General features: G+C 38.1%; 1 protein-coding gene across 1 annotated transcript in view; it reads right to left on the reverse strand.

The window, feature by feature from the left end:
* The window catches only part of LOC150100483 (mitochondrial intermediate peptidase), a 225,233-nt gene that overhangs the window by 117,285 nt on the left and 80,726 nt on the right, over positions 1 to 27,222 (reverse strand). Inside the window, exons 9-10 of the mRNA XM_090402664.1 lie at positions 19,304 to 19,356; positions 19,154 to 19,211 (exon numbers count right to left, since the gene is read on the reverse strand). Of these exons, the coding sequence (XP_090258790.1) occupies positions 19,154 to 19,211; positions 19,304 to 19,356 (111 nt within the window). The remainder of the gene's footprint in view (positions 1 to 19,153; positions 19,212 to 19,303; positions 19,357 to 27,222) is intronic.

A 27,222-nucleotide genomic window follows, 5' to 3' on the forward strand; every position in this document is an offset into this window, starting at 1 on the left:
ATCCATTAACACAATACCCATTATACATCTTAAAATGTTGGAGCCCTCAAATCCACTTCTGCCAATCCATTTCACTCATTTACCACTCTCAAAGTAAACCTAGTCCACACACCCTTACTAACTACACTCTTAGACAACTTGCATGTGTGACCTTTTGTTTTCCTCTTACTCCCCATATACTGAAAATTTTCTTCTATATCAATCTTATAATATCTCTTTAGCAACTTATAAGTTCTTATCATATCCCTCTCCTCTACTTGTCAGCTAAACTCAGCAACATACACACACACACACACTCAATCTATCCTCATAGGAGATATTCCACAGACCTGTCTCCAGCTTGGTCACTTGTCTCTGAATCCTCTCCACCATTTCCTGATCCCCAAGAAATGCAGGTTACCAAATCTGCACACAGTAATCAACCTGTGGCTGAATTATAGCCTTATAAAGAGGGATAATAGCCTCCCTATCGTCAATGTGCTCTTTAGCATCGAAGTAATCCTCTGAGCTATTTTGCCAACTCTTGCAATATGTCCTCTGAATTTCAAATCTCTATCCAACATCAATCCCAGAAGCACAGCTCATCAATTTCCTGTAAACTAGTACCATCAATAAGATATGAAGTATGTAATCTTTTCATCTCTAAGTGCATTACCTTACATTTTACAACACTGAATTGACAACCATTGTCCTTTGCCTACACAGCCAATTTATTTAAATCATCCTGTATGATATCTATATCACCTTTATGAACTATTGCCCTCCCTAATTTTGCATAATCAGCAAATGAAATATTCCCCTTCAAATCTTCTGCTGCATCATTAATGTACAAATTAAAATGTAATGGTACTAGTCTCCATAGCAAAAGTCTCCCATTATAACTGCTCGACCTGGACTTATTGTGTTAATCTGCCAATGCATGCCATCAACATCTTCTGGATTCTCAAAGTCTCTATCACCAACTAAAAATATAATTTTGTCCTGTTCACATCTATCTAACACCAGAGAGCCACGAATGAATATTTCTCTCAGATCTGCAACCTTCCTTAACTTCTGTTTTTGTTGGTTGAAGTTCTTCAGCTATCATTAATAATACCTCTCCTCCTCCTGCCCTATTTCTTCCATCTTCTCTGAAAATACAATATCTATTACATTCTATCCCTGTAACTATATCATTCTCTGACAACCAGGTCTCACTGATGCCAATAATTTTTGACTAAGTTGAACTGACCAATGACAAGGCATCATGAAAATCAATAACTTAATTGATTTTCATAATTTGAAAACAAAAATATCACAAAAGATCCAGGATCTTTTGTAATATTTTTGTTTTCATTTGCATACACAGGTTATTTCTTTTTATAAACCTAGAGCACCATGATATTGAACCTGTAAATTCGACGATACCTCTGTCTGTTGCCATTTGTTTTGATTGGTGAATACTTATTTTTGTGGATAATGAAATAGCAGATTTTCTGTTGTCTAATACCCACATTTTTAACTCTTCCTCAAGTTCTGGCCATTTTATAATTCCTTTACAGAAATTATGTTTATTACGTTTTCTCTCTTTTAAGTCCTGTTCTTGTTTTCTCCAAGTTCATATAATTTTTTTGGTTGGCAGTGGCCCAAAATATTGTGCTGCTGCTCTATTGCCATTTTATTCTGCATATTCAATGACGCCAAGTTTGAAAGCAATATTACAGCAATGTCTATGTTGCTTCTAAACCATGGGTTAATAATAAAAATAATCTTAAATATCATCTTCTTCTTTGAGTGCCATCTCCTATCGGAGGTCAGTGACCACCTTGGCAAATTTTGAGCGATCCTCAGCCACTCTGAACAGTCCCTTAGAGCTCATGCCAGTCCACTGTCTGATGTCTGCCAGCCAAGATTTTCTTCATCTTCCTTGTCCTCTTCTTCAATTTATCTTCTCTTGTATAATCAATTGAGGTATCTTATATTTTTCATTACGAAGTAGGTGACCAAGATATGCAGTTTTACTTCTTTTTAAGGTAAAAACTGCATATCTTGTAAAACTTGAAATCCCATGGACAGCTCTAAAAGTTCACGTGATTTTCCCATTTGTTCCGGTGCTTCCTGATTGAACATTTTTGATGTCCATGGGATTTTTAACACTTGTCTGTATAATCGCATCTCAAAGGCTTCAAATTTTTTTATTGATGTTGTCTTCAAAGTCCAAGTTTCTGTACCATACAGAGCATTTAACCATGAGTACTCTGAGCTCTAAATTTAAATTGTAGTTACACGGTGTTGATTTCATCAGGTTAAAAATTTTTCTTGCAATTTCAATTCTAACTTTTATTTTCATTTCTGGATTGCATTCTTCATTTAATCAGCATCTGAGATATTTAAACTTTGTCACTCTTTTTATTTGTTTCCCATTTAAAGAAGGTGCTGAATTAAGAATTGGTGTTTCTTGCTTATGACTATGAATTCAGTTTTAGTGATATTTATTTTTAATCCCATTGTTTCAATCTCTTCATTCACTAGTACCAGAAGATTTTGAAGATTTGAATATTGTTAGCCAGGAGAGCTGTGTCATCAGCATATCAGATGTTACTGATGATTTCACTATTTACATCAATCCCTTCCCTTTAAGATTTTCTAAACTATGGCTTCTGAGTATATGTTAAAAAAAAATGAGGTGACAGCAAACACACCCTTGCCTTACTCATTTGATGTTAATGGAGTCCGTAATAATGTCATCAACTTGAACAGATGCCTTTTGGTTCCAATATAAGTTTTCAATGATCCCGATGTCATTACCATCTAATCCAATTCTTTTTAATAGTTCAATCATTTCATCACTAATATCATATCATATTATAACATCACTAATTCTATTGCACTTGAAAGACAGTTGGACTTGTCAATTGTCATTATTAAATTATGCAAGTGCAAGCTGTCTAGCAAAGGATTGACAACTGTCAAGTGCCGTGCAATGGGTTTTAAATGAAATCAGAATTCGAAATCATGCATGACAAACAGACAACAGTAGAAGCATAAAATAACAAATTTTGACCAATCAAAATTCTAAAGGGAAAATTCAATCTTCGGCATATAAGATACACCCCAGTTTTCAGACATATTTTTAGGGAAAAAAAAAGTGCATCTTATACTCTAGCAAATATGATAAATCCATTTCACATGGGACATCTAATCACGCCAAAGTGGATGACTTTACATTTACCGGCATTGAACTGACATCCATTTTCCCATGCCCACAATTCCAGCCTATTCAAATCATTCTGCAAGTACTGCATATCAGTAGCATTCCTGATTACTCTACCTATCTTTGCATCATCAGCAAATAACTGTATGTTGCATGTCAAATCCTTCCCAATATCATTAATGTACAGATTGAATAACAGTGGACCAAGCACTGATCCTTATGGTACATCACTGTTTTTTTTTTTAATCTTTGTACTGGTTATAGGCAGTACTACCCTTACATCATGTCCAGACTTGATATAGGCCTAAGCCTTTACAAGTAGTTATCATTGCAGTCACTCTCTGGTGGCAATGCCATGCCACCAGTGTGCCCTGTAGGGCCCTCAAGGAAAGAACTTTTATATCCTTCTACGTAAGCCCAAGCTGTTTTAAGTCTTTATAACTATCTGCACTCCATATGCTATGTAAAGAGATTGTGGTGCTGGTAAACCTCGGAATTACCCCATGCTCCTCCTGTATCTTACTAACTAGATCTTGGTCATTCTTATAATAGTTTACCTTATTATTATGGCTATAGGCTAGTGGGCACCCTGTTCCCACCACCTGGGCATCAATTACCCAAACATCACCATCTCTTTTAATCACTAAGTCTGGCTTATGCAAACCCGCAGAGGTCCTATAATGTGGTTCCACAGCGGTCTCCCAACCTTTGTTCTTAAAGCGGTTGTTCAGAAAGGAGACCACAGCATCATGCCTCTGCACGCGGACCCCATGGGTGCAGAAGCAACACTGGGCTACATGAGACAATGTCTCACTGTAGTGACAGCTAGCCCTACAGTTTGAGTAGTCACTACCCCATCGAGCTGTGCAAGCTCGAGTAGGTAGGGTATTGATCCTCATCCTGATAAGGTCAATATACTCGAACCCAGGGAGGAGTCTGGTGCCATCCCTCACCCAATCATGCTGGGGAGGCACCAGATATGACACTTTTAAAGGAGTACCATCTACAGAAGAGTGCAGCAGAGATGCCCATCTCGTGTTCTGCAGGTGCTGACTCAATTAAGGTAGCTAGCCAAAAGTCTTCTTGTATTAATGGGCCATAGAAAGCCTCTCTGCAGATATGGGAAGAAGATAAATCTTACAAACTCACATACCAATTTTTGATATGTTAGACAGCCATCCTCTTATCCATGCTAATATTACAATTAGCATGGATAAGATAAATTACAAAACCATATTCTCCAATTTATGCAAGTCTACCATGCTGTATTCCGGTCAAAAGCCTTAGCAAAATCCATAAGTATCATGGTGTATCCATTCCCCCTGTCTAGTTCAATTGCAACATTATTACAGAATGTGAGCAAGTTGCTAAAACATGACCTTCCTTTAGTAAACCCATGTTGCTGATTGCAAAGCAGAGATTCCCTGTCAACCCATTTTTGAATATGAGCTGTAACCAATTTTTCTAAAAATCTTCACCACCACCACTCCTGAGATACTAATTAGTTGATAGTCGGATACATCAGTCTTTTCACCTCTATTGTGCAATGGGATTAGCATACATTCTTTCCACTTCTGTGGGATCTTCCTTGTTCTGACTTTAATTATATAGACTGGTCAAGGGAAAAGAGTGTTCAGCTGAACACTCTTTTAGCATCCATGCTAATATCCTATCAGTTCTTATTGCAGAATTCTTATTCAGTTTGTGCAGTAGCTCTAGTACCTTCTCGTCATCCATGAGTTTCTTCAACCAGTGCAGTAGCAGTGAGCTCAATGTTGCATACAACAGGTTGATAGCTTTTAACAAAATGGGCACTCATTAGTTGAATAACCTCTTCTGCATCTGTTACCCTCACACCATCTGCATTTAGAACAGTTATTCTTTCACATTCATTCTTTTTTTTTGTTGTGAAGAGCTTCTAGATATGACCGTGGGCCTGTAGAACTGCTTTGGCAATCTGTTGTACTTTGATAGAGTAGAACTTTTCGATAGGATTATTGTCAATTTTCTGTAGAGCAGCAGCAATCGCTGGACAAGAACAGATGTGGGCAGGTGTTACTTCAGCTCCTGGACAGTTCTTGCATATTTCACAGCTTCCAGTACTGCCCGGATGAATTTTCCTGGCTTTAAAATGTCCCATCCTTAGTCTGGTGATGATTGTGGTTATGTCTCTATTTTCATTAATTTCGCTGATTTCATTCTTCTTCTTCTTGATAGTTTGTATTACCAATGTTATTTTTGCGACAGAATGTCAGCATCAGTTAATGATAGTGGGTATAATTTTTGAGGTAAGTATCTTGCTTCTTTGGCTAGTCTGTCTGCTCTCTCATTGCCTTCAATATTTAAACGGACTGGTATCCATTGCAGTGAGCAGTTCTTATTTTTCAAATTTAAAGTTATTAGATGTCGGTGAATTTTCTGTGTGAGTTTTCTTTTTCCATTTTTTAATGCCTCAAGCGCAGATTTTGAGTCACTGTAGATGGTTATTCCTTCTATAATGTTTATTATTGGATTAGAGAGATAGAACTTGAGAGCTGCTTGTTAATTCAGAAGTGAAGTTTGAAGCTATTTTGCCATCTGTGGTTTTGATTTGCATTTCCTGCCTTCAGGTAGAGTTAGAAAAACTCCTGATCCTCCTTGGTTGAGTGCTTCATCAGATGATCCATCAGCATAGGCAATGACATGGTTTAGATTATTTAAGTGATGTATAGCATCAAGTCCTTTTATTTTCATGCTCTGAATTCTTTTTTTTGAACAAGGTTCTAGGAAATTTAAGTTAATCATTACATTTTTTGGTAGTATAGTGGAAAAGAATAGCTCTATGCTTATTTCATTGGATAGGTGCTCTAAGTCGATATGTTTTCTAATTTCATGATCATATTGTAAAGCAGATAATCTCTTTATTTTCCTGTCCAGGCATCGAAAGTCTTGATGAGATGTGATCCTGTTGTTGGCTCCTGAGTCTGTTAGTGAATTTAACTGTGGAATTTTCTTCTGTCTTCTAGTATGGGAAGCCCGCACTCTCATTGAGCTTTTAAATTATTTGTGGATCAGCCCTGGTTTGCCCTGGTTCCCCCAGGGAATCAGGGCGAACAGCGAAAAGTCAGCTACTGGAACAAATCTGAAAACACTGCCCAACTCAACATCAACAGAGTTAAAGATCGGTACTATCAACATAAGAAGCCTGAATGGCAAAGAAATGGAGCTAGCTGAGGAATTAGATACGTACCAGATCAACATAATAGGAGTGACTGAAACAAAAAAGACAAAAACTGGTGAGATCTTTTTGAGCAATAAATACAATATGTTATATTCAGGCAATGACAATCAAGGAAAAGAAAGAGTAGTCATAGTATTCAACACTAAATACGAGGCTCATCTTCTTGAATGGCAGGAAGTCTCAAGTAGAGTGACATGGGCAAATATCAGAACGGGGAACTGGACAATGAGACTTATTTGTGCCTATGGTCCCACAGAAGGTTCTACTAAGGTAGAAGTGGAAGAATTTTTTGAGTCTTTAGAGAAAGCAACTGACACAATGAAAAAGGAAAAGTTCGTCCTTGTTGGGGATCTAAATAGCAGAGTAGGAAATGATTGTCAGACATACAAAAAATATTTTGGGAAAATTTGGAGAAAAGAGCAAAGCTAATAATAATGGCAAATACCTGTTGGATTTCTGTTCAGGACATGGACTGGTTATTACTAACACCATGTTCCAACATAAAAATGTGCACAAAATCACATGGAAAGAGGCAAGGAATAAGAAAAGTCTCATCGACTATGTTATTGTTGATAGTGATGTTTTCTCCCTGGTGAAGGACACCGGAGTGTACAGAGGATTTGAAATTGGAAGTGATCACTATTTAGTCTTGAGCAGGATAAAAATTGAATTTCATATTGAAAAGAATGACATGTAAGAAAGTTTTAAAGCAAATAAAAATTGAGTTCTCAGATGTGAACTGCAGACTACACAAATATGATTGAAGAAAAAATTAAAGAGTTTGAGAACAGGAACCAAACCTTGGAGATTCAGTGCCAAGCCTTGAAGAAAACCCTGGTTGATTCAGCCAGAGAGGCATGTGGTGAGGTTGTCTGCAAGGATAGAAAAATTAGAACTCCATGGTGGACAGAGGAAGTTAAAGAGGCGGTGAAGGAAAAGAATAAAGTATATCAAGTTCCTGGCAAATAAATCAGCTTGTGTTCTTAAAGAATACAGAGATAAATATAAGAAAGCTAAACACTTTGTAAAACAAGCTAAAAAAAGTGATGGGAGGATTTTGGCAAGAATATAGAAAATAAACATCAAGAAGGTGGCAAAATATTCTGGAGGTTGTTGAAGAAGCTTAGGAATGGAGGAAAGAGTTCTGTACAAGGAGTTATAGATGACAAAGGTGACATGAAAATGGGAGAAAAAGATATCTTTGAAGTATGGAGTAATTTCTTCGAAAAACTGCTAAATGAAGCAAGCAGTGATAGCACAGTGGTAAAAAAAACACAACAGGAACACAGTCAGGAATACATATCCATACTTGAAGTAGAAAAAGCCATTAAAGGCTTGAAATGTGGAAATGCAGCAGGAGTAAATGATATTTGACCGGAAATGCTGAAGTATGGTGGTATAAAAGTCTTGTAGTGGCTGCACTGCATAGTTCATAAAGCCTAGACAGAGGGACGAATTCCCAATGATTGGAGTAGAGCTCTCATAGTACTCATATAAAAAAGGCAAATAAAACTGAATGTGAGAATTACAGAGGTATTTCTCTACTGAGTGTTCCTGGGAAGATTTATGCAAGTATACTTGAGAAACGGTTGAGAAGAATTGTGGAAGAAAAGCTTGGTGAAGAACAAACTGGATTCAGGCCAATAGAGGCTGTCAGGATCAGATCTTCACTTTACGACAAATAGTGGAGAAAGCATGGAAATATAACAACGATCTGTATTTAAGTTTTGTCGATTTGGAAAAGGCATATGAAAAGGTGCCAAGAGAGAAGTTATTCAATATGCTACAGTTATATGGTGTCAATGGGGCATTATATCGAGCTATACTTAGTCTTTATTTGAGTTATAAGTCAGCAGTTAGAATTGAAGGAAGTACAGGAAGATGGTTTATTGTTAAATCTGGTGTGAGACAAGGATGTACATTATCCCCTCTATTATAGCCAGCAAAGGTTGGTCGATTGGTAGAGCCTCTACTACTAATGGCTCAGTTAAGTAAGTTTGAGCGCGGTTAGTAGTTGGAAGGGGACCAATTGTTCGATGCTGTTGGCACACTCTCCCTCGATGAGTCTTTGGACTCCCTGGAGGTGTCAAATAATAACAATTATGAAGGAAAGTGGTATTAAACCTGTTATCAAAATTGGAGGTGTTAATCTTAGCTGTTTGCTTTAATCAGATGATGTTATACTCCTAAATAAATCCAGTAAAAGTCTGCAAGATTCCCTGACTAAATTGAATAACTGTTGTAATAGATATGGTATGAAGGTCAGCAATAAAAAGACAATGAAAATAGGCAGAATCGTTGAAAATGTCAACTGCCTTGTGAACAGAGAACCTGTGGAACAAGTAAAACATTTCAGCTACTTTGGCATGATTTTTAGTGAAGATGGTAAATTAAATATGGAAATAGACAACATAATCAACAAAGCTGGTATGGTAGGAAGTCAATTGAATAAATTCATATGGAATAAGAGAGAAATTAGTCGGAACACTAAGTTAGCTGTATACAGGACAGTGTTCAAACCAATTTTAACTTATGGATCTGAGAGCTGGGTCAGAAGTAAAACACTTGACTAAAGACTAGAGACCGCAGATATGAGAGTCCTGAGAAAGATTAGAGGCATTAACAGATGGCATCAATGGCAATATCATATTAAAAATGAGGATATTACGAAAGAACTTGACATTGTCAGCATCCAGGAATGCGTTAGCAGAGCTAATCTCAGATGGTATGGTCACTTAAATAGAATGGGAGAGGAAAGATTAGCAAAGCAAGTGTTCTCTGCCAGGTTGGCAGGAAAACGACCCAGAGGAAGACCAAGATATAGGTGGATTGATACGGTACAAAGTGCCTTAGACGATAGAAATATAAGATCTGATAATGTTGGAGTCTTGACAAGTAACAGACTGATTTGGAGGAAAATTGTACATAGGAAGTTAGTAATGATCTAAATTTTTCATGTAGTACTATCATATCCTGTACACCCCCTTGAAGTTACATGGCAGGAATTTGATGATGATTTTTTGAGTTAATTCTAATAACTTCTTTCTGTTTTCTTCTGTATTAACTGTTCATTGATAATATCTCTTTCAGTGATCATAGCATTGATATTATGATCTTTCCAAAATAGAACACAATTGTTTTTTCTTCAGTCCTCTGAGAAATTAATTTTTTTAAGCTCCATGTATGTTGTTGTTGGTTAATTCTAGTAGTTGCTGATCAAGTTCTTTATTAGTGGGTGTGGCAGTGAAATTCTTTCTTTTACTTGCAGCATATCGATAGAATTCTTGTGGGTTGTGTTTAGCACGCAGAGCCAGTTTCTTTTCATACTAAGACTTTGCTTTCTGTACAACAGTTGTGACTATTCTAGCCTGTTGCTTATAATTTTCATAACAGACATCATCCTTATGCATATGGTATTCCTTTCACATCATCCTTTTCTTATGAATCTCTTGCTTAATAAGATTACACATCCAATTTGATGTGTAACCTATTTATTCTTCAAACTCTTGAGACACTTTCTGATACTGCATCATTTAAGTATTGTTTAAATGCTTCCCATTAAGCAATCGATTCCATTCTAATGAAATCAGTATACTCCTTAGTTAGTCATAATTTCTTGCTTTGTAGTTCAGCATGTAACCCTTTCTGAATGGAACATTAATAAATTTAGTCACTTCCCAAGTGAGTACTGCATGATCATTGTCACCAACCAGAGGCAGAATAGTTACATCTTTAACTGAAACACCCTCTGACACTATAATCAAATCTAACACTCTTTGGCCTCAAGTTTTTTCTGTCACATGCTGCTTGAGAAAGTTATCCTGCAAGAGCTGAATAAATTCATTTTCATTCTTCTTATGAGATTATAATAAATTTAGTTTAATCCTTTATCCAAGTGTGAGCAAACAAAGTTTACGCCTGAAAGTATCTTCAGGACTGGGGTAAGGTAGTACAACAACGGGCAACTCCTTGCAAAGGTGGAGCAAGCTAACATCAATCCTATCTCAGTATCTCCCATAATGCAAAACATCTCCTTGCAGATATGTATAATGTTATGTATTAAGGGAAGGGCCACTACCCAGACTAGTTTCGACCTTTATTGAGGTCTCTTCAGTGGGAGCCAGGCCCAAGTGGAGATACCAAGCAGAAGCATTAGCAAGGTCATCTCTACCTATAGGAGTTGCCAAACGGTATGCCACCTTTTTCAACTTTTCATGAGATTCTACTACCTAATCAATATTTGGATAATTAAATCTTCCATTATGTTACTCTCTTGATGCTTATCTTTTCTATTTGGTGATACATTTCTTCATCACTAGCAACCGATCCACCAGGTCTGTAACAACACCCCACTATGTAATTGATCTTGTTAGATTCCATCTCATACCAGATAGCTTCAAACTCACTGCTACATGAAATACTGTTAGCAGTAGTACTACAATCATAATCTCAACTCTAACCAGATTCAAGTCATCCAATATCATTAGCAGTATGACCTCTGCTCTCCCTAAAAATACTGTACCTTTTATACTCGATACCAGTTAGTATGTCTGATTCTGATAGCCAGGTCTCGCTAATGCCTATAATCTGAGGTCCCAACATATTTTGGTAGGCTGATCAAGGCAAAGAACTCTACCCTTTTGTTTCTGATACTCCTAACATTTGTGTACAGACATAATAATCTACCTGAATGTTCTTTTATATACTCTTGGGTTGTTTGCACACCTTTGTCTTTCTTACATCATAAATGGCCTTGTAGCAGTTGATGTTCTAACTGCACAGTAAACCTTTGTAAATTGCTGAATGCTAGGATCTTGCTCCTCAAGCTTAGCAATGAGAAAAAAAAAAGGCTTCAACTAATTCTTTTGTTGTAAACTTTCTTGGCTCTGGATCTTCTGATTATCTGCTTCTCTATCTCCATAAGATCTTCATTAGTTAATTCTTGTGAATGGGACTCTAGTAAGTCAATGATATTTTCGTTTATGTCCAATTCCACTATCCACCATACCTTTTCTGGCTTCGGCGATGTCTTCTGTGAAGTCACGAAAATCATCACAGAATTGAGGGCACAGTTTGTTCCGTACCCCTTTAGTTGTTGATTGCTTCACTTCCTCCCAAGAATCAGCAATGTTTTTGATGGCAACATGGATATTATAATTCTTTCAGAACTCTCTCAAGGCCATCACATCATCTTCTGCAGTCCTGACTGCTTGCGGGAATGTACACCATAAGTAATAAGCCTTAAATGCAGAAATCACTCCCTGGTCCATTGGCTGTAATAATGATGTAGTGTTAGGGGGTACCTTTATATTAGGATGAAAGTCATCTAAAGATGTTGGATGTCCAGGAGAACTGTCCAGCACAAACAGAATTTTGAAGTGAATTTTTTCCTTTTCTTTCATGCTTACACAGTGATCAGAATACATCATGAAAATTATGGATACAACTACCATGTTAGAGTAAAACTTTAGTTTAATATAAACCAAAATATACACTCGACGTTTCGACCTTCCATTACTGATCAACCGTTAAAACAATTTGCCTGACCTCTGGTGTTAAAAAAAAAAACTCACTACATCAAAGCTAGAGTCCTGTTATTATTATTATCTATTAGGTTACAAAGTTAAATTAAGCTGGAGAATAACATATTCACATAGAAAAATAATAAATAAAAAATAAAATTACTTATATAAGTATATATATAAATTGAAACAACTGGTATGGATAGTGGCCAATAAAAGATGAAAAATTGCTTAGAGTATTAAAGTCAGGGTTTGCTGGAAACTAAGTGGGCTGAATGAGTGCCATCCAAATCTTTGGGATTTTTAAGGTACCATTAGTATTAAGATTAGGGTGGTTAATCAAAATTTCACAGGCTTCTTTAAATTTCTGTTCAAACCAAGTTTTTGTATGATGTAAAGAACAAGTACTTTTCCAATCAATTTGATGTAGGGTGTTAAGAGCATGATCTGAGAGGCCTGCTTCGCCAAAATGATTGAATTTAATGTGTCGTTTGTGTTTTTTTTTTTTTTTTTTTTCCCGGATAGGGATTGTACATCCAGTTTCCCCAATATAAGGTAAGTTACATGTGCAATAAATGTAATAAATTCCAGCATGTGCCAAGGAGGATCCTTAGAGGAGTTGAATATGTTTTTAATTTTAAAGGTGGTTTAAAAGTGGCATTAAGATATTAAGATTATAATGATGTAGGATTCTATTCATTTTTTCTGATAACCTTTAATGCATGGGATAGTTATAGTTTTAATCTATATTACTTTTTGGTGAAGTTTTATGAAGAATTTTATTAATAGTATTTTTGATATATCTGTTATTTATAAAAGTATTGCTAATAATTTTTAATTCTTGTTTAAGATTTTGTTCATTAGAGCAAATTGTTATAGCTCTGTTTCTGAGGGTTTGATGACTCCAAATTTTTGCGATGGGTGGTGATATGAGTTAGCATGTATATATGGGCCGGTGTGTGTGTGTGTGTAGGATTGCAGTAAACAGTGAAGGATAGACTGCCTGAGGGAAGACGCGTGACTAGTGTATCCAGGAAAGGGAGCGAGTTCTGATTTTCAATTTCAATAGTAAATTGCATGCGCTCATGTTATTTGTTCAGGTGGCTAAGGGATGTGTTTAACATTTGGCGACCGTGTGGCCAAATAACGAAAACATCATCAACGTATCTAAGCCAAACTGTAGGTTTTAGAGTGAAGGAATCAAGAGCACGTTGCTCAAAAGCTTCCATATAAAAATTAGCAATTGGGGGTGAGAGGGGGGGGTAGTGGTGGTGAGCCCATGGCCGTACCTTCTTTTTGTAGGTAAAATTTATTTTTCCACACAAAGTAACCGGAACGTATTACATGGACAAAGAGAGCCGTAATATTGGGCAGAAATTTGTTCTGTAGAAGAAGAATTGTGTATCTGATTGGAATATTTGTGAAAAGAAATGTCAAAACTGACTAATAAATCATCTTTGCCGAGTGTTATGTTTTAATTTTGTTTATGAAGTGTTGTGTGTTCTTTATTTGGGGGGGGAGGGATAACCTACCAACTTCTTGTGTTGATGCTACTTTCTTGGCTAGGTGATAATTAGGGCTGTCTATTCCCTCAACTATTGGCCAAAGCAGAACGTTGAGTTTCTGTACCTTGGAAACACACCATATATTCTGGGAGAACGGGCATAATGGGATATTAGTTTTCTTTAACAGGGTCTGATGGCCAAGAAGTGACAGACTTAAGTAATTTCACAGTTCTTTATACTGTTGGTCAGAATATAGTTCATAAGCTGATAGGTGCTGTTATCAGAGACTAGTTGATTCATCAGATATCCCCTCTGATGAATGTAACTTGATCTGTCAAGGATGACCGTGGCATTACCTTTGTCTGATTTTGTTATAATTATATCTTGATTAGCATTTAATGACTTCATTGCTGCTAGTTCTGTTTTTGTCAAATTGCTACATATGGTTTATAGGTTGATAGTTGCTAGATAGGTTGATAGCTACACCTTAAATAATGGTCAACTTGCATTACTTGATAAAGGCCTAAACTTCGCAGTAGCACCTAGAACTGTTAATAAACTGGATGTTATATACCACATAGAAAGAAGCGTTAAGTCTCTTTAAAATAATATAGCTGATAAAATTCGTTCATTAAGTCTCTTTAAAATAATATAGCTGATAAAATTCGTTTAGAAAACCTCAAGGGCTCACTTTAGTGAGTACGGGCATGGCAAACCCAAGGTACCAGATGCTGGACCATGCCTTACTTCATGTAATATATATCTGTTATATTATTCTGTAGACTGGTCCCTCCTCTTCTTTCTTTGCTTCTTTCTCCTCTCCTTGCTCCTTCCCCCTGATACTATTAGAGTATTCGAGGGCTAGGGGTGAGTCTTTCCTATCTTCCTAAGTCATTTCGTCTTATGCAGCCACCGAAGGAGGCAAGCTAGCCTCAATAGGTGCCGGTCCCAAGCCCGGATAAATGCAAGGGTTGATATCAGGAAGGGCATCTGGTCGGAAAACTTCAATGCCAGCTCAAACTATGATATGAGTCAAAGAGAAAATGATATAAGGGCTAGGGCGTACCCCTTAAGCAACGTGCAGCCACATTGCCCTACAGCTGTGAGAAGTGGATGAGGGCTACCGCATCAAGGGTGGGTGCGGTTAAAGAAGCAAGCCCAGCAGGTGGAGAAGATGTTGTGAGTGGGAACACTGAATGTTGGAAGCATGACTGGAAGGGGAAGAGAGGTGGCAGACATGATGAGGAAGAGGAAGTTGGACATTTTATGTGTGCAGGAGACAAGGTGGAAGGGGGGAAAGGCAAAGGAATTGGGAGATGGATATAAATTGTTCTACTCTGGAGCGAATAACGAGGGAAGAAATGGTGTAGGAATTGTGGTGTGTGGCAGAATGAAGGGTGAAGTACTGGACGTGGGTAGAAGGAACGACAGGATCATGCGAATGAAATTGGGTCTTGGAGAAGAGCGGGTGGTCGTATTATGTGTATTTGCCCTGCAAGTTGGTTGTACAGCAGAGGAAAAAGATGAGTTCTGGAACGTGTTAGATGAAGAAAAGAGGGAATTGGAAGAAAATGAGATGGTGATTGTCAGAGGAGACTTGAACGGACACATAGGAAGACAGAATAGAGACTGTGAAAGGGTGCATGGTGGCCATGGAGTGGGAATGATGAACCAGGAAGGAGAGAGGGTTGTGGACTTTGCAGTAGCATTTGATCTAGCAATTGTGAACTCGTTTTTCTACAAGAGGGAAGAACATTTGATAACATTTAGGAGTGGTAACAACAGTTCACAAATTGACTACATTTTGACTAGAAGAAAACATCTTAAGGTTGTGACAAATTGTAAAGTAATTCCAACAGATCAAGTAGCACAGCAACACCGACTGCTGTGCGCAGACTTTAAAATAAGATCGAAGATAAGAACCTCTGGATGCCATGGGATGAAGATAATTAAGTGGTTTCGCTTAAAAGAGGAGAGTGTGAGGAATCATTTTAGGGAGAGGGTGTTAGAGAGGATTTCGGATGGACTGGAAAGTGTATAAGATTGGTGGAAACATAATTCAAAAGTAATCCTGAGCTGTGCAATCGAGGTGTTTGGTGAGACATCTGGAAAGATTAGAGAGCAGAAGGAGGGTTGGTGGTGGAATAATGATGTACAAGTGGCAGTGACAGCTAAGAGCAAGGCAAAGCAGAAGTGGGATGAGTCAAGAGCGGAAGAGGACAGAGAGGTGTACAGAGAGAGAAAGCAAGAAGCCAAGAGAGTTGTGGCACAGGCGAAGGCCATGGCATATCAAGATCTGTATGATCAATTAGAAACAAAGGAAGGACAGAGAAAAATTTACCACTAGCGAAATGTAGAAATAAAGCAACAAAGGACATCTTACATGTGAGGCAGATCAAAGATGCTGAAGGAAGAGTATTATGGAGGGATGTGGACATAAGAAACAGATGGAAAATATACTTTGAGGGACTTTTGAATGAGGAAAATGCAAGGACTCACAGAGGAGATGGGCAGCCTTCTGAGGGGATGGTGCAGAACATCAGTAGAGTGGAAGGAGGCCATGAAGAGGATGAGGAATGGAAAATCGGTGGGCCCCGACAGAATTCCAGTGAAGGCATGGAAGGCACTGGGGGAAGAGGGAATTGACCTGCTGTGGGACCTGTTCGTGAAAGTTTGCCAACAGGAAAATATACCCGAGGTATGGAGGGAGAGTACTCTTGTTCCCATCTACAAGGGTAAAGAGGATGCACAAGACTGTAAAAATTATAGAGGAATAAAGTTGATGTCCCACACAATGAAAATCCTAGAAAGGGTTCTTGATGGTAGATTGAGGAAGGAGGTGGAGATTGCAAAGGAACAATTTGGCTTCATGCTGGTAGATCAACAGCAGATGCTATCTTTGGGTTACAGCAGATGATGGAAAAGTATCGAGAGAAACAAAGGGAGCTACATCTGGCATTTATTGATCTGGAGAAAGCATACGATAGAGTGCCAAGGCAAGAAGTCTGGAGGTGTCTGAGGGAGAAGAAGGTGCCGGAGAAATATGTCAGGTTGTTGCGCGAAATGTACAGAAATGTGAAGACAAGTGTTCGGACCTGTCTGGGACAGACAGAAAGTTTTCAAGTAACAGTTGGCTTGCATCAAGGGTCAGCATTAAGTCTGTTTCTGTTTAATATTATGATGGAGGTGGTAACAGAGGAGGTGAGAGAAGATGCACCTTGGACAATGTTGTATGCAGATGACATCTTGCTGTGTGCAGATTCAAGAGAAGAAGCGGGAACTAAACTGGAAAGATGGAGAAAAGTACTGGAAGAGAGAGGTATGAGACTGAGCAGAAGTAAGACAGAGTATATGTGTTGCACAGTGGGCGGCGGCCAGGAAACAGATCTGGAGCTGGAAGGAAATGTCATCAGGAAGGTGAGAGACTTTAGAGCCTTAGATTCAACAGTGGAAGAAGATGGAGGAGCTGAGAAGGAAGTGGGATGCAGGATACAAGCAGGTTGGAGGAACTGGAGGGAGATGGCTGGAGTGTTATGCGATAAGAGGATGCCGATCAATCTGAAAGGCAAAATTTATAGGACAGTAGTGAGGGAAGCTATGACATATGCTATAGAAACTGTGGCCCTGAAGAAAAATAACATCAGCAGGATGGAAGCAGCAGAGATGAGAATGCTTAGGTGGATGTGCGGTGTGACCAGAAAGGATCGTCTGAGAAATGACTATGTCAGGGGAACAGTGAAAGTTACGAACTTAGGAGCGAAAATACAGGAGGCAAGGTTGAGATGGTTTGGTCATGTGATGAGGAGGGAGGACGAATATGTGGGAAGAAGGGTCATGCAGATGGATGTGCAAGGAAGGCGGAAGCGTGGGTGGCCAAAGAAGAGATGGAGGAAGCTGGTAGAAGAGGACTTGAAGATGAAGAACTTGGATGTGGTGACAGCCCAAGACAGGAAGGTGTGGAGGAGACTCATTACAAACAGTGACCCCACTTAAGTGGGAGAAGCTGCAGAAGAAGAAGAAGATAAAATTCGTTTAGAAACCAGCAATGTTTTGAATAAAAAGAAAACTATATGTTTTCTTTACGGATAGGCTGTAGGAGCCCACCTTTTACAATCAGTTTGTGTTTGCCTTCCTACTAGTTGTGCCTGTGTGCACATGCTCACTATATTTCTTTGTGCTCATAAAGAAACCTTGGTGACCAAGGTGAAATATTGGCTTAGTAATCTAATTAGCTAAATCAATTTAGCTTAAATTGAAAGCCAAACGGCTATTTTTCTGGCATCCTTAATTATAATTAAGGGGATACAAATCCCTTGTTGTTCAACTGCCAGTAAGCAAAACTCTAAGATCGAGAACTAGGAATCTATGAGTTTCATATATACCAAAAAACTATCGGCGAATCCAAGTGTAAATGACCACTTGATAGTACAACACCAAGGCAACTCAAAACAAAGGTGGAGCAAGCTTCCTCACTATCCTTGATATTTTCTCATAATGTAAAAACACAGCCCCTAGGGGATGTAATACTGTAATTACATTATGAGGAGAGGTCACTACCCAGACCAGTTTCAACCTTTTTTTGAGGTCTCATCAGTGAGTAGGTAGACCTGGAAGATAACAAGGTTTAAGTGAAAAGAACTTACATACCTTTACTATACGAATGCCATAAAGCTGTGTTTGTATATTATAACATAAATTGAAAGCCAAACGGCTATTTTTCTGGCATCCTTAATAATAATTAAGGGGATACCTACTCGCTGATGAGACCTCAAAAAAGGTTGAAACCGGTCTGGGTAGTGACCTCTCCTCATAATGTAATTACAGTATTACATTCCCTAGGGGCTGTGTTTTTACATTATGAGAAAATATCAAGGAGAGTGAGGGAGCTTGCTCCACCTTTGTTTCGAGTTACCTTGGTGTTGTATTACCAAGTGGTCATTTACACTAGGATTCGCCAATAGTTTTCCGGTATATATGAAACTCGTAGATTCATAGTTCTTGATCTTAGAGTTTTGCTTACTGGTAGTTGAACAACAAGGGATTTGTATCCCCTTAATTAAATTTAGCTTAGTTAATTATTAACCTTTAGATACCCCCCCCCCCCATACACACACTTAACATCAACATGCCTATCCACAGTTGCAAACCAAAAACCTCTGAAAATTCTTGATGTTGTTCAGGGCAGAACAATTTGATCCCTCTCTTGGTGATTCAACTGAACCACTATCTCACATATGTTTCAGCTATATATCTTTTCTAAAGATACTTTTTCATGGATAATGCTCTACTGAACTTAAAACAAGAGCAACTGCTACCCAACATGCCTTTACAATTCAACTGAAAGTGGGTTCACCCTGCTTCTTCTCCTCTACTAGAATTCCATCTGTTTCTATTCTCTAGAACAGCCTTTTTCACAAAGTGCTCTCCAACTATAACTTCTAATTGTTCAAGAAAACATCAATAGGTTCCTTCTTTCCCAACACTCACCTTCATCCTATACATGGCACTGATGTATTACACACTTTTTCACCTTTCTTGTGCAAGATTGATATTGGAAAAAAAAATTTAGAAAGGGTATAAAATCAAATATGAAACATAATATCAGTGCTATGGAATGTCAACTAAGGGAAGAGATTGAGAATATGTAATCTGCAAGAGTGTGGTAAACATGTAAGTTGAGAAACAGTTATCAAATTCAATAGATATCATCTACTATGCACCTATCTGCAGAATGAATAACCATTGTAGAATATGCATTCTGCAAAATATACCTAAAAAGCAGTTGCATTTTTTAAAACATTTTATAGTATCAAAAAAACATAAACATATGATCATGACACAATGTTAATGAATTGCCATTTACCTTTGATGTTTAGCTAATGCAGTATAGTAAGGTACATCCCATGGCATTAATTCCTTAAAAACAAATATCAAATGTAAATAGCAAATTAGCAATATGAAAAAATGGTCAATTAAATGAAATACTTTAAATAAAATACAAGTACTTAAAAAAAATTGTTAATATCTTGTAAGTTTGAAAATCTTCTAATTCAACTGGCATTTAATTGTTCAAGAAGAGGAAAAAATGAGACAGTTAAGACTTTGTAAAACAAAAATGAAAATAGGTATACTGAAACTGAAAATTAAACAGTAAGAAATACACTCTTGCTAAATAAGAAAACAGGTATGCTAACCAAAATATAATACTAAGACACTCTGAACTAGATTCATACAGGGGTTGATTAAATCCAAAGCATAGTTACAGAGGTTGCCACATTTGAAATGTTTTGCAAGAACATGTGTCTACTAACTCCAATATATTTCATCCCAAATTACAAGGACATCATTAAAGAGAGAGAGCAGAGAGAAGAGAAGATTGACAATGTTCAAAACATGAGTCATGTAACACATACTTGCTTGTGTCACTGCTGAGTTAATAGGAAAATGCACTATTAGAGTTCAAAGTGAAACAATGATTAGCTTTTGTAATTCAAATATATGAGCAGTCAACGGCAATTACTTCCCAAAACTTTAGAACGGCCATATAATCAGAGAAGTTAGGATTCAAATGGTGTAAAGTTTATCAAGTTTCAAGAAAGAGACAATCAAATTCCTGGAGTGAAGAATCTAGGTTTAATTTCAAAGAACCATGTCTATGGCATGGTAGGCAAGGCCAGACCTTACAGATTCCAAGAATATGATACAATCCTAATGTTTTTGGACTCTATCAGCAGAATGGTCTGTTATGTCCAAAATATCTTGTATAAATTTGAAATAAACAGGATGTTTCACAGAGGGGAAAGAGATGGTAATTTATCTTTGGTGGACGGTAGAAAAGACTACAAACTGGTTTGAAGATGGTATATAGCTTATACTCATGAAAAGCCTGTACTTATTTGTTCAAATGTTCTTTTACAATAAGGTATGGAAACACTTTTTTACATGAGTTAATGTGGTTGAGTGGCCTTCTTTCGACAGCTATATAGGTACACCAAGGAATCTTACTGAATAATGTAGTCTCATTAGCATTGAAAACCTATTCCTGTTCAGGTTTTCAATGCTAATTCTTCTCCTTAATGAGATTCTTGAGTTACGCTGGGTAAGGCTTAGCAGCTTTATGATCAGTTGAAGCAGACTTGCTGATAATTTTTATATTAGAGAGTCAATAACACTTTTTGAATTTCTAGAACCCACCTATGCTGGTAATGAAAGTAATTTCCTGGTACAGGGGATTTTTTTTTCTTAAATCTAAAACGAGGCCCTTAGCAAAAATCACACGAATGTTTACAGGAAAGTTATATTTGTGCTGGTCTTCATTCGATCCAAATGACCAGTGCATTCTCAACATCACTTTATCATGTACATAGATTCATATTTCATCATCATCAAATTCCTGACATGTACCCTCAAGGGGGTGTACAGGATATGATAGTACTACATGAAAAATTTACATCATTACTAACTTCCTAACTACAAATCTCCTCCAAATCAGTCTGTTACTTGTCAAGACTCCAACATTATCAGATCTTATATTTCTATCGTCTAAGACACTTTGTACCGTATCAATCCACCTATATCTTGGTCTTCCTCTGGGTCGTTTTGCTGCCAACCTGACAGAGAACACTTGTTTTGCTAATCTTCGCCCATTCTGTTTAAGTGACTATACCACCTGAGATTAGCTCTGCTAATGCATTCCTGGATGCTGACAATGTCAAGTTCTTTCCTAATATAATCGTTTTTAATATGATATTGCCATTGATGCCATCTGTTCACACCTCTAATCTTTCTCAGGACTCTCATATCTGCGGTCTCTAGTCTTTGGTCAAGTGTTTTACTTGACCAAAGACTAGACTGACCCAGCTCTCAGATCCATAAGTTAAAACTGGTTTGAACACTGTCTTGTATACAGCTAACTTAGTGTTCTGACTAATTTCTCTCTTATTCCATATGAATTTATTCAATTGACTTCCTACCATACCAGCTTTGTTGATTCTGTTGTCTATTTCCATATTTAATTTACCATCTTCACTAAAAATCGTTCCTAAGTAGCTGAAATGTTTTACTTGTTCCACAGGTTCTCCGTTCAAAACACAGTTGACATTTTCAACGATTCTACCTATTTTCATTGTCTTTGTCTTTTTATTGCTTACCTTTATACCATATCTATTACAACAGTTATTCAATTTAGTCAGGGAATCTTGAAAACTTGTAGCGGATTTATTTAGAAGTATAACATCATCCACATAAAGCAAAGAGCTGACATTAACATCTCCAATTCTGATATCATTATATCAATACCACTTTCCTTGGTCCAAGAGGGGATAATGTACATCCTTGTCTCACACCAGATTTAACATTAAACCATCTCCTGTACTTCCTTTAATTCTAACTGTTGACTTGCAACTCAAATAAAGACTAAGTATTGCTTGATATAATGCTCCACTGACACCATATAACTGTAGCGTATTGAATAGCTTCTCTGTTGGCACCTTGTCATATGCCTTTTCCAGATCGACAAAACTTAAATACAGGTCTTTGTTATATTCCCATGCTAATAGGAAACTTCAGGTCAGCTTTAACAAAACAAAGCTGCAGCACTAAGATTTCCCTAAATATCTGGGTGTTACCCTGGACAGAACACTATCTTTCAAAAGACATCTGGAGAATCTCTCTTTAAAGATTAGAACCTGTAATAATATCATACAAAAATTGTGTGGTTCTACATTGAGTTCTTCTGCTATTACACTGCGATACTCCACGTTGGCCTTAGTCTACTCTGTGGCAGAATATTGTTCATCAGTATGGCTAAACAGCCCTCATATCAAGAAAATCAACACACAAATAAATGCAGCGATGAGGACAATAACAGGTTGTGTCAAATCCTCCCCCCCCCCTCACCTCTACTGACTTCCAGCTTTGAGCAATATTGCACCACCAAACTTACGCAGACAAAATGCTCTAGTAAAAGAATACAAAAAAATAAACAGCAATCCCCTGTTGCCGATACATGAAGACCTCCCATGTATAAACATGAATCGCCTTAAATCCCGACGGTCTCCATGAATACTGAGTATAGAACTAGTCAATAGCAATTTCAATGTTAATTTAAAATGGCTAGAAACTTGGAAAGAAAAATCGCCACCAGACTTAAACAAGTATATCCTTCCCAACCAAAATCCGAAAGGGATCGAGCTTTCACGTCACCTATGGAAAAGCCTAAATAGGATACGTACAGGACATGGTATCTATGCAGACAGTTTATACAAGTAGGGAAGATCACCTACACCCCAATGTGACTGTGGGGCCATAAATCAAACCATTCAGCACATTGTGGAGAACTGCAGCATAAGAGCCTACACTGGTGACCTGAGAGACTTTTTTGAGGCAGATCCTTCAGCTCTTGATTGGCTACCTGAACTAGACTTAAAATTTTAGACTTTTTTTTTTTTTAACCTGATATTTGTATATGTGCATTACTTGTTTCATTTTTATTGTCTGCACAAATATGTATTTATATATTCTGATGTTATGTGTCTTTATTATGCCATATGCTAAATAAATTCCCATGCTTTCTCAACTATTTGTTGTAAAGTGAAGATCTGATCCTGACAGCCTCTATTTGGCCTGAATCCAGCTTGTTCTTCACCAAGCTTTTCTTCCACAATTCTTCTCAACCATTTCTTAAGTATACTGGCATAAATCTTGCCCAGAACATTCAGTAAGGAAATACCTCTGTAATTCTCACATCAGTTTTATTTTCCTTTTTATATATGGGTTACTATTAGAGCTCTACTCCAATCATCAGGAATTCGTTCCTCTATCCAGGCCTTCTGAACTTAGCCACTGTAAGACTTTTATACCACCATACTTCAGCATATCTAGCAGTACGAATTCCAATAGTATGCACTGCCTCTCTCTCTCTCTCTCCCTCTCTCTGATCTAAGGTTCTTGCCAAAGATGCTGTCTCTGGCTCATATATGTGAGCTTTACATTTATCTAGAATCTTTCTCATCCAAAGTAATCATTTTCTTGTCCCATTTAGACTTTTGTCCATCACTAAATGCATTTCATTTAGAAACCATGGGTATTCATATAAGCTGAGTAATATTTTAAGCACAAGTAGCCTAATGCTCATTACAAAACATACGACGCACAATTTTGTGACCGATAATGAGAAAATATGAATCTTCTGTTACAGATCCAGAGAATATGGAGACCTAACTGTGTGTGTGCGCACACACTTATACACTGGTGTCCAAAACCTAAGAACGAACACTTTTCCTGAAGATCACAACCACAAAATCAGATGAATCAGCTTGTGCAATTTCTTTAACTGATGATTTCAAGTAGAAAGTGGATACACATTCAGATTTCCGAATCACACACAAAAGGTCACATGGCAGCATTCAGCAGGATAAAAGGCAAATGGCTGACCTAAACAAATTGTGTTTGAAAGAAGTTCTTTTCATGAAGGAATAAAGTTGCAAACTTGGATGTCTTGTCATGTCTCAAACACATAATCCAGATGATTTCACGAGGGGAAAGAATTGTTGGAAAACTTGAAGGACACAAAATTACTTTTATTGCCAGAGTTGGGAATCTCACATAGCATTGTATCCAGTCTCTGGACAGCATTTCCAATCAATGGAATGTGTTCCAGACATTGGTTAAGAAGTTGCCCTCACTCTACCATGGAGCATGAAGACAGATTTTTGGTTATAACAGCAAAACGTAATTGAGGCACCACAGCAGGTTAGCTTGAAGGTCAGCTCCATTTAAACACAGGTATATGGATATCTCAAAACTGTGACAAGACATATGCGACAACTAGGCTTATATGCCTGTAGTCTGCATCCCTTTATCCACAGCTCACCGTAGAGCACATTTTCAGTGGTGTTGTATGCATAAAAATTGAACAAGACACTGGTGGGCTAATGTACTCTTTACAGATAAGAGTAGTTTGTCTTTTCTCCAATTCTAGTTCGTGTGTAGAGGCTTAAGTGCTGTGAGGACATCATGTTGGAGGCTTAATGGATTTTTTACAACACTCAAAAAGAATTAAAACAGAATTTAATACTTCCTATATTTCGTCCTAGTCACTAGGACATCTACGGGGATTACAAAAACAATTAATGTAACATGCACACACAAATCTTACAATACTAAGCCCAACCATGTGGGTGACACTAAAGTCCTATCTAGGTGGAGCGCCCTCTAAGGGCAGTAGTAGGTGGCCTGGAATGTAAGGTAGGACCTCTGGTGATGAGTGTTTCCCAAATCTTCGGAAGCTTAATGCAACCGTATTTATTAAGATTTGGTTGGTTTCTGAGAGCTGCTGCTGCGTCTAAGAAAAGTCTCTCTTTCTTGAATTTGCTGTGGTGGAGCATGGTGGTTTTCTTCCATGATATTCTGTGGGTGGTGTCCAAAACATGGTCAGCCAAGCCTGAATGGCCATAGTTATGTTTACATATGTAAGACTTGTGTTCCTCCAGGCAGATGGATGCTGATCTGCCTGTCTGTCCAAAGAACGCTAGCTTACAGGAACAGGGTACTTTGTAAACTCCAGGCAGCGAGAGAGGAGGGAGTTGATCTTTCGTAGAATGGATAAGGGTAGCAAGTTTGCGGTAGGGCTTATATGCTGTGTGTAGGTTGTACTTTTTTAGTATCTTGGCTATTTTTTCAGATGTGCCACGGATGTAGGGTATGGTGATGGCATTTTTAAAATCTTGTTGAGGAGAAGGACGGGGATGGGGGAGGAACTGATTATTTTTTGATACTGTGTTTTCTGTAGCCAATGGAGAGGAAAGTGTGTGTATGTGGTTAAGCTCAGTAGTAAGGGCGGTTCCACTGGAACAAAGATTGTGGGCTCTCTTAGTAAGAGTTTTGATGATGCCATATTGTTGTGAGGGGTGGTGGTGGGAGAGTTTGTGAATGTATCTGCCTGTGTGTGTGGGTTTTTTGTATACAGTGAAGGCAAGTGTATCATTAGGCAGGCGTGTGACTAAGGTGTCTAGGAAGGGTAAACAGTTGTTCTTTTCCTTTTCCATAGTAAACTGGATTCTTGGATGTAGGCTATTAAGATGACTGAGGAAGGAGTCTAATGTGTCTGAGCCATGAGGCCAAATAGAGAACACATCATCTACATATCTTAGCCAGATAGAAGGTTTGAGTGGGGCTGAGTCTATGGCTCATTTTTCGAAATCTTCCATATAGAAATTGGCAAGGGGGGTGAGAGGGGGGAACCCATGGTGGTTCCCTCTATCTGCTTGTAGATTTTGTTCTTCCAAGAGAAATACCCAGAGTTAATGGCAAAGGAAAAGAGATCTAAGTATGTCAGAGGGAAAAACGTTTTCTAAGAGAGATAAGGTGTCAGTTAAGGGAATATTGGTAAACAAAGATGAGATATCAAAGCTTACCAATATGTCTGCATTATTCAAGGTTAAATTTTCTGTGAGGGCTTTAAAATGGGTCGAGTTTTTTATATAGGAAGTGGACCTTCCGGTTAGAGGGGGGTCAGAGAGTTGGCCAGTTGTTTAGACAGTCTGTAGCAAGGTGCATTGGTGGCATCTACTATAGGTCTGAGTGGGGAATTGGGTTTGTGGATTTTTGGTAAACCATATATTCGGGGGGGACGGGAGCAGAAAGGTTTTTAAGTTTTTTTGTGACATCAGGGGGCCAGGAGGTTACTTTTTAAGTAAGATTTTTAATTTCTTAACCTGTGTTTTTGTGGCAGGATGTAGGTAGCGCTATCGCGGAGGATAATGTTCCTCCGCAATCGCCGCGATTTTAAAGCCCTCACAGAAAATTTAACCTTGAATAATGCAGACATACTGGTAAGCTTTGATATCTCATCTTTGTTTACCAATATTCCCTTAACTGACACCTTATCTCTCTTAGAAAACGTTTTTCCCTCTGACATCTTAGATCTCTTTTCCTTTGCCATTAACTCTGGGTATTTCTCTTGGAAGAACAAAATCTACAAGCAGATAGAGGGAACCGCCATGGGTTCCCCCCTCTCACCCCCCTTGCCAATTTCTATATGGAAGATTTCGAAAAACGAGCCATAGACTCAGCCCCACTCAAACCTTCTATCTGGCTAAGATATGTAGATGATGTGTTCTCTATTTGGCCTCATGGCCCAGACACATTAGACTCCTTCCTCAGTCATCTTAATAGCCTACATCCAAGAATCCAGTTTACTATGGAAAAGGAAAAGAACAACTGTTTACCCTTCCTAGACACCTTAGTCACACGCCTGCCTAATGATACACTTGCCTTCACTGTATACAAAAAACCCACACACACAGGCAGACACATTCACAAACTCTCCCACCACCACCCCTCACAACAATATGGCATCATCAAAACTCTTACTAAGAGAGCCCACAATCTTTGTTCCAGTGGAACCGCCCTTACTACTGAGCTTAACCACATACACAACACTTTCCTCTCCAATGGACACAGCAAACACAGTATCAAAAAAATAATCAGTTCCTCCCCCATTCCCCTTCCTTCTCGTCAACAAGATTTTAAAAATGCCATCACCATACCCTACATCCGTGGCACATCTGAAAAAATAGCCAAGATACTAAAAAAGTACAACCTACACACAGCATATAAGCCCTACCGCAAACTTGCTACCCTTATGCGTTCTACGAAAGATCAACTCCCTCCTCTCTCGCTGCCTGGAGTTTACAAAGTACCCTGTTCCTGTAAGCTGGCGTACTTTGGACAGACAGGCAGATCAGCATCCATCTGCCTGCAGGAACACAGGTCTTACAT

This window comes from Typopeltis vanoorti, chromosome 13 (assembly GCF_054136105.1).
Source record: "Typopeltis vanoorti isolate ZY-2024b chromosome 13, IOZ_Tvanoo_1.0, whole genome shotgun sequence".
NCBI lineage: Eukaryota > Metazoa > Arthropoda > Arachnida > Uropygi > Thelyphonidae > Typopeltis > Typopeltis vanoorti.